We start from the raw sequence: 16,598 nt of genomic DNA on the forward strand, positions 1-16,598 counted from the left end.
TTATTCACAAGCAGCTTTAGAATTTGAAAGTGAAATCGGTGTGAATGTCAAGCAATCTAATGCATATACTACACTCAACATTGAATCAGTTTGAAAATTGTTTTCTTTAGAATCAGTTTTATAAGTGTAATATTAGTCTATAGTTATTCAACTGATTTTTTATTTTTACTGTTGAACTGTTTTACATAATACAAAATACGTTTGTGCTTCACTCTTTCTATTTATGAAATGATTAAGTTTTTCATATTGCAAGTTTAGTTTTTCACCAATAAAACTTTCCCTTTAACCAGATCACTCAAGGTCAGAGTTTGAATATTTCCTTAATTTTTCAGCCATGGTGCAGGATCAATTACAGTTTCCCGCCTCGTCCAATACATCGTTAAATTGCTATCAGATCCTGCGGCCCCTGTGAGAGATTGCGCCTTCAATACATTAGTTGAGTGTTATAAACATTATGGAGATAGATTGAGAGCGGATTTATCGAAGAAACACAATATTCCTCCTGCAAAGTAAGTTTTTTTTTTTTTTTTCATAATTTTCTTGTTGGTAAATAGGTGGGGGACCATATCTAACTGGTAACATGAAATGTGTTTTGTTCCTTCACAAAGACATACCTTCGTAATTTAATGTGTGTACTCTTGTGCACAAGCTGGTATGGCTGATGAAGAATCATCGAGGATCTGGCAACCAATATGGCATGCCCTACCTGCCTGTATTTCGGGTTGTTAGGCTGTGGCTTGTATCAAGGAATCACTCTTACACCGGCCTTGCTAGCTTTCAGACGTCCTTTATTGGCCTTTGAAGTTTCATTCCTTTTGTGTTAGTCAAAGCAAGTGTATATAAAGACTTGTTCTGTTGTGGAAGGACATCCGTGTGTGACTTTCATGAGTCGTGTGGAAAGGGATCGTCATTTGTCTTTCATCCAGGGGACGTCGATGCTCCTCAGAATCCCATCCCCTTGCATGGTTTTTAAGGAGTGGTCTTCCTGCCAGTGGAAGAAATTTCATGGATGTGAAAAAAAAGAAATCTAAACGGGATTGTTCTCCTTCGTCCGCTTTTTTCAATGAAGGAGAAGTCTAGATCGTCTCATTTACCTCCTCAAATTTCCCTGTCTGAGCCTTTGTTGTCTGTTATGCCACCAGGCCAGTCGACAAAGGATGGCAGTCATGTGATACAGTACTCGACATTTATCCTGAAGCCGTGGATTTTTCTGCCCTCCCTTGTGAGATAGAAGAGGCTACGTTGTAGGGTGATCCTCTAGCTACTTCATTGTTTCCAGTCATTGAGTGTGTTGCAACTGATGCTTGCTGCACGCTGGCTGAAAAGCATTATATGCCATCATTTTCACCACAATTCAACGCTCTGAACTTACGACCAGCTCTTTGTTTCTGACCTGGGGTCTCAAAGTGAGTTCTCAGGTTATACACCTCTGGATTTGCCTTTGAGCTTTTTTGAGCATTGTACAGTGTGTGCTCTTGTAGTACAGAGAGTGCCATTCTTTGGCCGATTGTGCTCCTCGCCTGACACTATTCTCCAATTTGTGCTACAAAGTCGGGTCTCCCGCTTATACCTTGTTTGCCATGACTTTGGGATGATCTAGTCAGGTAGACAAAATCTTTTCCATCAGTGCCTGTAAGAGTATTGCTTCAGGTGAGGGGTAGGCAGTGCTTTTCATTAGTCACATGTCTAGAGGTTCCATACTGCAGTCTCTTCATGGTTGGAGGTAAATCCAACATCTCCAAGAGAAGGGATTCTCGATACGGACTGCAAAACATGATTCCGGGGATATGTGTAAATCCTCCGCAGAAATGTACCAGGCAAAGTAGTCTCTCTTCTGTGATTGATGTTATTGAAGAGACATTGCTCTGCTCGAGTCCAATATTCCCTTGATTGCAGACTACATTGTTTCTAGTGTACTAGCCGTAACGTATTTGCCTAGCATTCACATGGTGGCAGATCGATATCCGCCCCGGATTGTGAGTTTAAGCTGTTTATTGGGAAGCCACTGTTATGGTTGAGCACCTCAGTGGGGGTTTGGCTTTCTCGGCTGACGTTCTGGTGAGTAGCTATTCTGATAAAACTGTAACTGAAACCAAACACCTTCTCTCAGTTGAGGCGGTGAAAGGCTATCGCATAGCTTTAAGCCATGTACTTTGACTGAAGGGAGTTGATCTCTCCTCTTCATGGTAAATATCGTCTTTGACAAGGAGTTTTGAACAGGCCTGGAGTGTAACTAAGGTTCTTCGGTCCCTTAACATGGCACCGTAAAAACCCTCAAGTAAATTCTCAGTCAGGGATCTTACCCTTAGGATGGTTTTCTTATTAGCCTAGGTGTCTTTTTAAGAGAGTGAGTGAACTCCACAGACTCTCATACTTAAGCTGGCCATAGACGCTGAGGACTTGCTGTACGGTTTGTCCCGCTGGACTGGAGGGGCGCTTCTGTCATGTGAAAAATGCCCACACGCTACAGACTTGCCGGCTTAGTTCAAAAGGATTGGGCACCCCGGATTACATGGTTATGTTTCAGGTAGAGTACTTTTGTACCATATTTGCTATATTACAGGGTATCAAGTATATTTGGTACAATTAATTTTGAAAAATTTTACCAAATGGAATTCCACAACCTAAGTGGTTCAACAGATAAATGGCCAATGCAATAAGAAGCAGAGACAGGAAACATAAATCAATGGGTCCACAGCCTTCATTTCAAGAAATTTCTGAGCACAAGATGTTAAGCCGAAAAGTAGATAAACTAGTTAGAAATGCCAAGATCAATGAATAGAAAAGAGTGGCGTCAGCTAGTAAAGAAAACCCAAAAGAATTTTTTGCAATGTAAACTGTAGAAAGTCAGTCAAAAACAACATTAGCCTATTAAGGGGCTCAGAGGGAAATCTTATAACAAATGATTTGGAAAAAGCTGTACTGATGAATGGATACTTTACAACTGTATTCACTAGGGAAGAATCAATGGCCCTCCTCAAACCAGCTATCAAATATGAAGGCCACAACCATTGAATAGAATTACTGTACATGTATGGTGGATGATGTCAAAAAAAAAAATGAAAGGACTTGGTAAGTCTAATACACCAGGTCTAGATGATATTCATCTAAGAGAGACTAAGAACTAGAATAGATAACCCCACACTCTTACAAAATGTTCCGAAAGACAACCAATGAAAGAAAGGCACCAAAAGGATGGAAACTAAGCAATGTTCCTCCAATCTACAAGAAGGGACCAAAAGAAGAACCTGGCAACTACAGACCTGTTTGTCTAACTTCAGTGCCCTGCAAATTTTTTTTTATCAATTATAGTAGATTCAGCAGTAGAACACAGAGAAAAGCAATATTCTGATAGACAGCCAACATGGATTTAGACAAGAGATCATGTGTGACAAATCTTTTGGAATATTTTTCCACATTTTTACCATTCATGACAAAAGTAGGGCAATAGACATCATATACCTAGACTTTCAAAAGGCTTTTGACAAAGTTCCTCATAAAAAATTAATGGTCAAAATTAGAGCACTAGGCATTACTGACGAGCCAGATGAATGGAAGATTGGCTAGCGAACAGGAAACCGAGAGTTGTAATTAATGGAGAAGCTTCAGAGTGCCCAGCTGCTACAAGCGGAGTACCTCAAGGATCCGTCCTTGACCCATTGCTATTTCTGATCTACGTTAACAACATAGATTTAGGATTAACTAGTAGAATAGGCAACTTTACCGACATTACTAAAGTTGGCATAAAAGCTGTGACCTCAGAAGACTTAGGACCCTTAAGAGAGAATCTAATGAAACTAGGAGAATGGTCCTGAAAATGGGAAATTGGAAATGCAAAGTCATGCACATAGGTTATAGTATTATTATTATTATTATTATTATTATTTGCTAAGCTAACACCCTAGATGGAAAAGCAAAATGCTATAAGCCCAGGGGCGCCAACAGGGAAAATAGCCCAGTAAGGAAAGGAAAGAAGGAAAAATAAAATATTTTAAGAGTAACATTAAAATAAATATTTCCTATATAAACTATGAAAACTTTAACAAAACAAGAGGAAGAGAAATTAAATAGAATAGTGTGCCTGATTGTACCCTCAAGCAAGAGAACTCTAACCCAAGACAGTGGAAGACCATGGTACAGAGGCTAAGGCACTACCCAAGACTAGAGAACAATGGTTTGATTTTGGAGTGTCCTTCTCCTAGAAGAGCTGCTTACCAAAGCTAAAGAGTCTCTTCTACCCTTACTAAGAGGAAAGTAGCCACAGAACAAATACAGTGCAGTAGTTAACCCCTTGAGCGAAGAAGAATTGTTTAGTAACCTCAGTGTTGTCAGGGGTGTGAGGACAGAGGAGAATCTGTTAAGAATAGGCCAGACTATTCGGCGTATGTGTAGGCAAAGAGAAAGAACCGTAACCAAAGAGAAGGATCCAACGTAGTACTGTCTGGCCAGTCAAAGGACCCCATAACTCTCTGGCGGTAGTATTTCAACGGGCGGCTGGTGCCTTGGCCAACCTACTACCTCAGAAACCTCAGTAACCCACAATCAGATTACTCATTGCTAGGTAATGAAATAGAAAGTGTGGACCAGGAGGAAGATATCTGCGTTATTATCAGCAATGATTTGAAGTTCACCAAACAGAGCATATAAGCTGAAAAGAAAGCACAAAAACTAATGGATTACATGAAGAGAAAACTCAAATAAAGAAACAAGGACACTGTACTACAGCTGTACATATCACTAGTAAGACCCTATCTAGAATATGGAGTCCAATTCTGGGCTCCAAGAATTCAGATGGACATAGATAGACTAGAAGTAGTACAAGCTAGGGCCACCAAACTAGTTCCAACACTAAGGCAATTTATCTCTCTCTCTCTCTCTCTCTCTCTCAGTTAGTCGATATTTTGATGATGGGAATACTAATATTGATCGGTAACCTTTTGAAGGGAAATCGCCTGATTTTCCCGCTTGCTTTACACCAGAAATATGATGTTACCAGACATATGATGTGAACTCGACAGGCATTAAGACTTTTCTTAATGTATATTTTGTCTAAAAAGGGATTCTGTTTATTATCAATCAAAGAAAATAATTACCAAGAGAAATTAGTTAATTTTTATAAAAGAAAATATATTTCTAAGGAAATATTTGTCCTATTAGTATACTATTTCTGACAAATTGTAGTCTCTGTGACATTCACAGACAAGAGCATAACATCCAACAGGATGGGCCCTTTACCCATCACAACCTTTTCGGGGGCCCCAGGATGCAAGGGTGACTTGGCCTGTTTTTCTCCTTACCGGACTGTGCATGTCCACTCCCGGTTTTTCGCTATCCAGATTGCCAATGTGACTTCCTCCAAACTAAGGAAGACACTCCTATTAAATGACAAAGGTTTTTTTTTCATGTAGAAACAAATTACGAATTTAAGAATTATTTTTTTCATAGCTATACCAACCTGACTCATTCAAGTTTTCTTCCCTCTACATCCATCCCGCAAGTCCCAGTTGGAGTTAGAGTGATTCCCTAATTCAAACCACAGCTTGTCAACCTAACACACAAGCGAGTATGGTGTGCCATATTGGATGCCAGATCCTTGATGATTCTTCATCGGCTGAACTAACTTGTGCGCTAGAGTGTACCCATATTAAATGACTTGAGTTTGTATAGCTATGAAAAATACAAATTAATTTTAAATTTTCTGATATTGTTAAGTACATTTGAATAACAAATTCTTTTAATTCTTAACATAGACTTTAATCAGTTATCAAGGTTATAAACATAAGTAATAAGAAAATCTAAGAACTCAGCAGATCCTTTCCTGTTCCCAGATAATTACTAGTTTTTACAAAGCAAGTGTTAGATTCAACGTATTTTCCTTATGCTACTATTTCGCTTTTAAAGGAAAAAACTGTTTTCACATTAACCTCATATTGAAGTTTGGTTTCATTCATCTACCAAGGCACTTCAATCAATTTTGGGGGTAGCCGACATAAAAAAAGGAACAAAAATTAACTTTTCTTCCTTTAGCTCCTCCTAGCCATAAAAATCTATTCTCCTTGAAACTGTAGTAATTCACTTTTAATTCTTTGGTGATAATCACTTGAGTTCTCTTGCTTGAGGGTACACTCAGGCACACTATTCTCTCTGTTTAATTATTTCCTTTGCTCACTGGGCTATTTCCCTGCTGGAGCCCTTGGGCTTATACCATTCTGCTTTTTCAGCTAGGTTGTAGCTTAGCTAGTAATAATAATAATGATAATATTTGATGCCTACTTGTATCAGCATTCAAGGAGTAATAATTGCAGCTCTATATGGAAGTACAAATTTTATATTAATCTACAGTACTTAATTCGCGATTAACTGTTAAAGATTGGATTGTACACTTCAGAATACTGACCATATATAAATTGCAGATTTTATATGTTGCTATACTAATGTTACTTTTCATTGTTTTTTTTATATATATATCAACGTGTGTTAAGTAGGTAATATTTGTCGTCTGGATAGAAGAGGCTTTGGTATTTCTTTTAAGAGCATGGTTATTGGTAGAGCAAGATGATACCCTGGATTGTAAAAGTTAGTATTTATCGGACATGAAAAATATTTATATATAGAATGAAGTTAGATTAATTTGCTATGTTTAGAAGATAAGATCCCATTAATAAAAGCAAAAATTTTACTACACATATGAGACTTTTGCAATTTTACACACCAGAGGTTTGTATAAGAAAGATGTATTTTAATGTTACTTTTCTTAAAATGTTTCATTCTTATTGTTCAATTGTTCAATACTTCTGTTGTTTATTTCCTTTCCTTATTAGGCTGGTTTTCTCTGCTTGAGCCGTTGGGCTTATAGCATCCTGCTTTTCCAACTAGGTTGTAGCTTAACTAGTAGTAATAATAATGAAAATAGAAATAAAATAGAGATGACTAAATTATGATAGATTTTTTGTGAACTCTAGAGATATCATGAGCAGGGAGTTAGAAATCACAGATATGGAATAGCAGAATAAAAGACTAATAGAAATGCCATGGAGTTGATTCTAGTAGAGGACAGAAGAGAGAATACATATCACCTCTAACCTTTTAAATCTAAAATCTGGCATCACAACATTTTAGATGATATGGTGTTTGTGAAGGGTATTTATTTATACATTTGTGTATAGTATTGTTTATTTAATAAAGATGAGTACAGTGCTTTTGATGAAAAGACAAATTTGGTATATTTACTCAGTATAGGTGTATTGTGCCCATTCAAAAATACAATTGAACATTACTTGTACATGGCCCGTGAGCAATCATTAAATATTTATTATTCAGGGTTTAAGCTTTTATATGCACTGTATACCTTTTTGTGAATATACATTATTACTAACAACATTTCATATAATCTCATAAAACTCATGGTGGTAGGACTTTAGACATCCAAACAGTGAAGCTGTGTATGATAAAACTGTTTGATGTGTCATAACACTACAGAAATCTTGAGAGATTTACAGTTAACTAAATATCATTAAGAATGTACAGTATTCTATTTCCTTAGTTGCTTTGATTGTATATTTTGTTAGGTCTTACGATGTGTGTAGATGTAATTTTGTAGGGTTGAATACAGTGGAATTAGAATTTTTATTGGTGATTAAGAATGAGGCGTAAGTTGTGAATGTCACATATAACCTGGATATTTCATGCTTAACTTCTTGATTCAGCCAAATTTTCTGTTTTTTTTTTTTAATATTTTGTTTGTAGAAATAGTCAAGAGATTATTTAAAATCTGACTCCTGTAGCCAGTAGGAAGTGTTGCCAATCTTACACTATTAGTTCTGTTACCATTTCAGTAAGACTTTTTTTCCTTTTTCAGACTTCCAGCTTTAATGACGAGATTCGACGAAGTAAGAGACACTGGCCTCTTGTTACCCACAGCCACGTCACTCACCGGCACAGGCGAAGGTAAGTGACATCAAAATATGCCTGATTGTTGTTTACTAATTTATTGAAGGTCAAGAAGATTAAGTTTGTTAGAAATGTGACCTTCCTTATGTTAAATTTTACTGTTACTTGGTGACTAAGATATCTTATGCAGACTAACAGTAAAATATAAATCCTTATACCAGCTGAAAATTTCCATTAAGATGTATTATTATGTTTTGTTCTGGAGTTTATATATGGATGATATTTACAGTTCTGTTTGCATAATAGTACAAAAACAGCCTCAGGCAGTAACTATGATTGCTGTTTAGTTGAACAATTTGATGAGTAATTTAGAATATGAGATTTAAGCAAATGTTTTTGCATGTTATCATGCAAAAACTTTTATGTGCATTGATTAGAGATTAATACAGTATGTATTGTAAGAGGGAACCTAACAATGTTTTGTGGCTGCCTAAAAGGACAAAAAACTCTCCTTGTGAGCTTTTAAAACATGAATTACTTTTGATTTAGTCCTGTTGAGAATGGAGATAGAAGATTAATCTCAAAATCATAAGTATTATTTCAAAGAGGATTTACAATGCCAAAGTTAAGTATTTATAATTTTGAGTAAGAAGAGACCTTAATGGCTGAACAAAACAAAATATCTACTTTCTATGAACTTATTTAGCAATTTAAAGTTGTTGATTTCTCCAAGAATATTTCAAGTAACCTGAATGTGGGAAGGTGTCCTATAATTTGAGTGGGTGGTTAAATTTTTAGCTGAAAGAATTTCAGAATTGGGTGGGAAGAAAACTAGATAAATTAGTTGATGTCAGTAACAAAAACACAACTTATGAATTAAAGAAATTTTATTAGAAAGGAACAAGATTCAAGTAAAAAAAAAAAAAAAAAAAAAAAAAAAGCTACATAATCTGGTGTTGATGTATGAGGGCAGGGAGAGTAAGGAAGAATAGATATAGGTGGTTGAATCATAGAAAAAAACTTGATTATGAGAATTAGGTTACAAAGAGAAAGGAGAAGAGCAGCCACAATGAATTTTCACAGTGCAGTATACAATAGTACTGTATTACTGAAGTGAAACAAAAATCTTCCATAAATCTGGTGTAAATGGAAATTGTGTAAGATAGTTTGAATTGCCAAGTGATGTGTTTTATGTTGTAATAGGGATAAGAGGAGTTGTAGCAATGGAACAATAGTTGGAAGTAGGAAACTTTTTATCTGTTTCTTGAGATGATGTGCACCAAGATAAGCTTAAAGAGGAAAATATATAATGGAAAGTGTAATTATTAGGTACATGTATTGGAAAAAAAAGCAGAGAATTGAGGAAGGCAAAGGATGAGAGATTTGTGGAGTAAAAGCAGCAGAACTTTGAAATTACATAGGATTCAACTGAGAATACTAGATGGAATTTTTTTTTTCAAATTTGTATGAGTATAGGGTAGTAGTGTGTGTAGAAGTTCTCCCATGCACCCAAAGAAATGGTTCCTAGTTCTTTTGTGGAAACATGAATTTTTACGTTGTACATAACTTTGTATAATTTTTAGTAGAGATACACACAATACCCTTTTTTAACATATCAAAACACCCTATATAGTCGAACTCAGACATAGACCACCACACTTCAGTCTTCCTCATAGCTAGTCGACGAGAAGAGTCTACAAGGCTCGAGAAATCTCCCTGGGCAGAGGCAGGAACTCCCATGCCTAAGACCTCTCCTGTCTCATACCAAATACTCGACTTGGAGGCTAGTCTGGCAGGAGGAAAAGCAAAACACGTCTTGCCAAGAGCTTTCTTGGAAGCCATCCACAATCCCATCAATTTTAACGCTCTCTTAGAGGAGCGAGAGAGTACCATTTTCGTGAACAAGGATGCTCTTGCTGCTTTACCAAGGGTAAATTCCGAAGGAGGAGAACGTGGAGCTACAGGAAATCTGTTGTTATTGTCTTGAGGAAATTAGCATATATTTAGTATAATTTTTTTTTTTTATAAAAAATATTGTCTTGTCTATAAATAAATGAAGAAAAAAAAACTCTCTCTCTCTCTCTCTCTCTCTCTCTCTCTCTCTCTCTCTCTCTCTCTCTCTCTCTCTCTCTCTCCTCTCTCTCTCTCTCTCTCTCTCTCTCTCTCTCTCTCTCTCTCTCTCTCTCTCTCTCTCTCATATATATATATATTTTTCTTCATTGTTTTTGTAACAAAACTTTACAATGATAAAGAACTTGCACCACCTGCATGATTAGATGAAGATAATATAGAAACATAAGCATTATATTGCAATGAGTTTGGCTATGATTTCCTAGACAGTATGGTTGCTAAAAATTACACGTGGGTTTTTTTTTAGATTATCAATTCCCATTTTGCTTTGCTTATTTTAAATGAAGATATCAGAAATGAAGTGTTGTGGGAGTTGCTATATGCAGATGATTTGATGATTACCGCTGAAATGAGGAAGACTTCCAGACAAGAGTTGTATAGTGGCAAGTGTCTTTGGAGAGGTGTGGCTTGAAGGTAAATGTGCATAAGACAGAGGTTATGATGAGAAATTATTAAGATAATGGCAGGATAGCCATTCATGAAAATAAAAGTTTGGTTATAAGACAGGTGGAACAATTTAGAGAGAATCATGTCAACCTGTTCAACATGTAAACATTCATTGCAAGTATGAACAATTCAATTGCCTGATTAGGAAGATCATTCCACAGTCTAGTCGCAACTGGAATTAAAATTCTGGAATAGTGTAGTGTTGGGTCTTATGATGGAAAAGTCAAGACATAGAATTAAGTACATGACTAGTATGGTCCAATCTGGGAAGATTTGAATGCGAAGGATAATCAGAATTATTAAAAATCTTGAACAACATACATAAAGAACTAACTGAACGACAATGCTAAAGATTGATATCAAGATCAAGTAAAAGAAATTTAATAGACAGCAAGTTTTTTTTTCCAACCAAACTGGAGAACAATACTGGAAATAAGGTAGAATGAAAGAATTAAAGCACTTCTTCAGGATAGATTGATCATCAAAAATCTCATGAGACCTTTTCAATAAGCCAATTTTTTTGTGCAATGGAAAAAGAAATAGACCAATTGTTTCTAAAAAGTGAATTTGTAACAAAGAATCACACCTAAAATTTTAAAGTAGTTGTATATAATTATAGAAACATTATCAATGCAGAGATTTGAATGTTGAGTCACTGTCCTCGACCTATTTACAATCATACTTTGAGTTTAGTTAGGGTTTAACTCCATGCCCCATAATTTGCATATGCAATAATATTAGCCATATCTCTTTTTAAGGGTTTCAGCAACCCTAGACCAACATTCACGAGAGAAAAATGGATACATATGCATTTGTAGCAAGTTTGTTTTTCTAGGTCAGATCACCCATGTGTATATAGTATGGAAAGTAATGAGCCCAGAACACTACCTTGAGGAGCACCAGATATTACATTCCTATATATACTCTCTATGGTGGCCATCAACAACTCTGCAATTTACAGTATTTCTTAAAAATTCTATAATGATGTTAAGAAAAGACCCAGCTAATCCCAATTGTTTTGAGTTTAGAAACTAGAACCTTATCATATTCACAATCAAAGGCACCACTAAAATCAAAGCCAATCATATGAATTTGCTGACCTCAATCAAGAGATTTCTGTACAGCATTGGAAATTGTAAGAAGAGCTTCACTTGCTTCAAGACATTTGTGAAAATCAATTTGTAAACTAGGGAACAGATTGCCTTCAACCTACCTGTTTAGACGTTTTGCCAAAACATAGAACAGGTTATTACCTTCAACATACCTGTTTAGACTTTTTACCCAGACATTACAAACTTAGATAATATGGGAGTTACGGAAACTGGGCAGTGAACAACTGACTGATTAACACAGCTTTTTGTTTATTCAATTTGATCATGCAACCATCTTCCCAGTCTCTTTGGATTTCATCTACATCCCAGATTTTTTCTAATAGTGTGTATGCACCCACTCATTGCCTAAATATTTCCAAGAGCCTTAATCATTCCTATTGTTACCTCTGACTTTCTTGCAGCTTTATTTAATTATTTTTTCTTATGGCATTCTCGAATTCACTCTCTGATGTTTGCTATTTGCTCCTTCTGATCGTCAGACAAATTTTTTAAATGTTTTTAGTTGTTGAGTGCTGTACTGACTAGATAATATAAAGTGACAATTATAAGTAGATGTTTATTAAAAAGTTTTTCAAATGATGAGAGTGAAATAAAGATCATTAATGGAGAGTTAAACATATTTTTTTTCTTCTAGCCATTTGGATTTAGAGATTTTGTAGACTGCAATGTAAATGGGTCTAGCTAGAATCAGATATTCTTGTAAGGAATCGCTTTCATCTAAGGGGATTTGATCATATGATATGAGTCGGATAATAAGTACTAAAACAGTTACTTTTATACATTATTGTTGATCTGCAACTGTGGGATTAGGAAGTAGACCCTGTAATGATGCAGTGTCATTTAAAAATGCTGGTAGTGTCTGCCTTTGCTGTATTTATTTTGTAAAAAGTATTTTCAGATTTCCTTTTTTTTTTCAATTAGCTTATGTAAGCATAGTCTCCTGAAATTATTTTAGTTTTACCCCAACTTTTACTAGTTTCCGAAGGAATAAATACAAAGTGCTGATACATGAGTTTTTATATAGAATTTATGGGTTTGTGAAACTGGTCTTGCTGTGGTTTTCAAATTCTAATTGATTGATTTATTACTGGAAAGGCATTTGCAAACATTTGGTGTCTTAAGCTCCTAATGACCAATACTGTCATGAGTTATAAAGTCCAGTTTTATAAAGAAATGATAGGAATGATATATGTAAATGTATTTTTTGTATGGCATTCTTTGCAATTAGAATGTAAAATAGTAGATTTATTATTAACAAAGTAAAAAAGCTGAACTTTTGAATGGCTTATTGTATTAGCGTTGGTGTGTGGTTGCATATAAGGGTTTATAGAATCTTTAGTTAATTTTTTGTAAAGGGTTAATGTGCATTTCTTTTCTCAAGTCACAGTTATTTAGTTTTTGTGTTAATTTGCAAATCTTTGAACCTTTTAATGATGTACATGGCATGTGACGGAATGGTGCTGTGTTGATGTTGACTATGGATAGTGCTAGTTGTATCTTGGTATGACTTTGGTATGACTAAGGTTTAGATGTAGTTTCCACCTGGTTTGGGGGAAGGAGTTGGTGCTTACATCACATTTTTTGTCTCTAACTCTGGTGCTATTCATATTGTTTGTCTCTTTGCAAGGGTGTCTAATGATTCACCCTTTTTATGGCATTCCATGTAGCTTTAATTATGTTCTAAAATCTTAATGCTTTGGTGATGCAGAATATTGTTTATCAAGACCAAAGTACAAGTTTACACAGCTTCCAGAAGGAACTGACACCCAATTCTTCTTGTTTGCTTCTTTCTTGTATTAATTGTAAATGGCACCCTCATGGCAAATGCAGAATAAACATAAGAGACTGAAGAGTATCATGATTAAGAGGGCATCCCTCACTTGGCCATTTAGCATTGAATTAATGGAAGCAGACTTGGTTTTTTAAAATTACTTTAGTTCTATCATTCTTTGATTTTTTTTTCAGTTGAGGAGATTAGGGTCTATCATATTAAATCAGTTGAGCTGATGTTTACATAGATTATCTAGGGCATCTTTACCTCAGCAGTACAATATTTTGGGATGAATTACTCATTTATGAATTATATTTCCCTTAGTGCGTACCTGTTTAATTTTTTGGTTTCATCATCATGGTTATATATTATCACATTATTATTAGTTACTATTGTTGGTAGAAGTGTTATTTTTATTACTTTTTTTTTAGTATTGTTACCATCATAAGAAAATCAAATCAATATTGTTTTTATAAGAATGTATTAAAGTTTTGGTAACTTTTTATACAATTTTACAGTAAAATTGTGGAATTGGATATACTTTTTTAGAATGATGTTCAAATTGGCACAGTTGGGGTATGGGGTTAAGAAAGCTTAGCTAGTTAGCTTGGCTTTCTTAACCTCATAGATCGATCCTATGGGGGTTTCAAAAACATTCTAAGAAAGTTTTTGGGAAATGCAGACAATATCCCACTGTCTTGATGTCCCCACCAAACATAATTATTTAGGAGTAACTAAGCTTTACTGTAGAGTACATAGTTTTGAAAAGGTGACTATTAAACATCAATACTCATAGGTCTTGTCTTGTAAAAAATTTTTATTAATAAAAAGAAGTTAAACCACGAGATAGGAAGTGACCGAAAAGGAATAGATTAGAAAATTAAAGGAATAACAAAGGGATGCTGTAATGAACTTTTAATACTATCAACTGATTGTCAAAGCAAGGCATACTGAACTGCATACATTGTTCCCTATAGGGATGAAGAAAGCTAAATTAATTATATTCTTTTAAAAACTTCCGTGCAGAATTGGTTACTGAAATCAAATGTTAGTGAATACATATTATTTTAGATATAAAAAGAGCATTTAGAGAAAAAACATTTGATAAGAAAATATACAAGGAAGTTGTAGCATACTATCTACCAAGAATCCTCAAACTTCAGATTTTGGAATGCCATTTTACCTCTGAATGGCACAGCCAAATACTGTATATAAGGGCATTGTCTACCGAATATAAGGCTATAAGTTTAGCAACCAAGATAACTCTGCAGATTGTGACCCTAGTTATCCAGTCAGCTCAGATTTGAACGTAGGTGCATCATTGGCCTTTGATTATTATTATTATTGTTGCTAGCTAAGCCACAACCCTTGTTGGAAAAGCAGGATACTATAAGCCCAAGGGCTCCAACAAGAAAAAAAAAGCCCTGTGAGGAAAGGAAATAAGGAAATAGATAAACTACAGCACATGAGAAGATATATAGCCCGACCTAATCTGCATGATATATTATTATTATTGCTGTTATTATTATTATTATTATTATTATTATTATTGTTTTTAGCTAAGCTGCAACCCTTGTTGGAAAAGTAGGATGTTCTAAGCCCAACGGCTGCAACAGGGAAAAATAGCCCAGTGAGGAGAGGAAATAAACTACAAGTGAAGAAATAAACAATTGAAACAAAATATTTTAAGAACAGTAACAACATTAAAACATAACTTTTATATATCAATGAGGAAGATCATTCCACAACTTGGTCACTTTAGATTCTTAGCAAAAGTAATGGTTAATCATATAATTCTGACTTGTATCAATATACTCTGAAGCATTCAGTGTCTTTGGCAAATGTTGCCTAATGCTACTACCCTAGCATGAATAAATCATTGCGTGTTTTGTAACTTCGTCATACATTAATAGCTATTGAAATAAATCCATTTACAGCAAAGAAAAAGATGCATTTTGGCTATTTTGTTGTTCAAGGTTTTATTACATTTAATCCAAGCATCTTTGATACCTAAAATAAATAAATAAGTGATTTTCTTGAAATTATGATAGCAATATATATTTGAAAACTCCTTGATAGTGTCTTGTCATTAGAATAATAGGGTTGTGGTAGCTAACTGGAAACAACCTTGCCTGCCAATCTGCTGGACTGGGGTTCTTGTCCATCTGAAGCTCGATACTTTTCTTGTAGCTTCGCAATCTCACCCACCGTGTGAGCTAAGGATGGTGGGTTTTAGGGAGCCTTTAGGTCTAGTCTACCTACTTAGTCATCAGCAACTGTTTCCTGGCCTTCCCTGATCCTAGCTTGGATGGAGAGGGACTTGGGTGCTGATCCCGTTGAGATACTACCGCTAGAGAGTTATGGGGTCCTTTGACTAGCCAGACGTTACTACAATCGATTTTTCTCTCTGGTTACAGTTCATTTTCTCTGCCTACACATACTGAATAGGTGGCATATTCTTCATATATTCTCCTCTGTCCCCAAACAACTTACAGCACTGAGATTACCAAACAATTCTTCATCACCCAAGGGGTTACTGCACTATCATTGTTCATTGGCCTCTTTCCTTTAGGTAAGGGTAGAAGTAGACTTTAACTATGGTAAGCAGCTCTTCTAGGAGAGGACTACAAAATCAAACCATTGTTCTCCAGTCTTGGGTAGTTCCATTGCCTCTGTACCATGGTCTTCCATTGTCTTGGGTTAGAGTTCTTTTGCTTTAGGGTACGCTCGGGCATACACTTCTATCTTTTATCTCTTCTTATGTTAAAGTTTTTATAGTTTATGGGGAATAAAAGTGACGGAGAGACAGAAATTGAATGTGTTTGAGATGAAGTGTCTAAGGAGTATGGCTGGTGTATCTCGAGTAGATAGGGTTAAGGAATGAAGTAGTGAGGGTGAGAACGGGTTTAAGAAATGAGTTAGCAGCTAGAGTGGATATGAATGTGTTGAGGTGGTTTGGCCATGTTGAGAAAATAGAAAATGGCTGTCTGCTAAAGAAGGTGATAAATGCAAGAGTTGATGGGAGAAGTACAAGAGGAAAGCCAAGGTTTGGTTGGATGGATGGTGTGAAGGAAGCTCTGGGTGATAGGAGGATAGATGTGAGAGAGGCAAGAGAGCGTGCTAGAAATAGGAATGAATGCAAGCGATTGTGACGCAGTTCCGGTAGGGCCTGCTGCTTCCTCCGGTGCCTTGGATGACCGTGGAGGTAGCAGCAGTAGGGGATTTAGCGTTATTAAGCTTCATCTATG

At 35.7% G+C, this 16,598-nt stretch overlaps 1 protein-coding gene across 4 annotated transcripts in view; it reads left to right on the forward strand.

The window, feature by feature from the left end:
* Positions 1 to 16,598, forward strand: part of chb (chromosome bows) — a 356,425-nt gene that overhangs the window by 114,494 nt on the left and 225,333 nt on the right. For all 4 annotated transcript variants that reach the window (XM_068372454.1, XM_068372458.1, XM_068372461.1 and 1 more), the window contains exons 5-6: positions 333 to 509; positions 7,859 to 7,947. In XM_068372454.1, the coding sequence (XP_068228555.1) occupies positions 333 to 509; positions 7,859 to 7,947 (266 nt within the window). The remainder of the gene's footprint in view (positions 1 to 332; positions 510 to 7,858; positions 7,948 to 16,598) is intronic.

Source organism: Palaemon carinicauda, chromosome 4 (genome assembly GCF_036898095.1).
Source record: "Palaemon carinicauda isolate YSFRI2023 chromosome 4, ASM3689809v2, whole genome shotgun sequence".
Classification (NCBI taxonomy): Eukaryota; Metazoa; Arthropoda; class Malacostraca; order Decapoda; family Palaemonidae; genus Palaemon; species Palaemon carinicauda.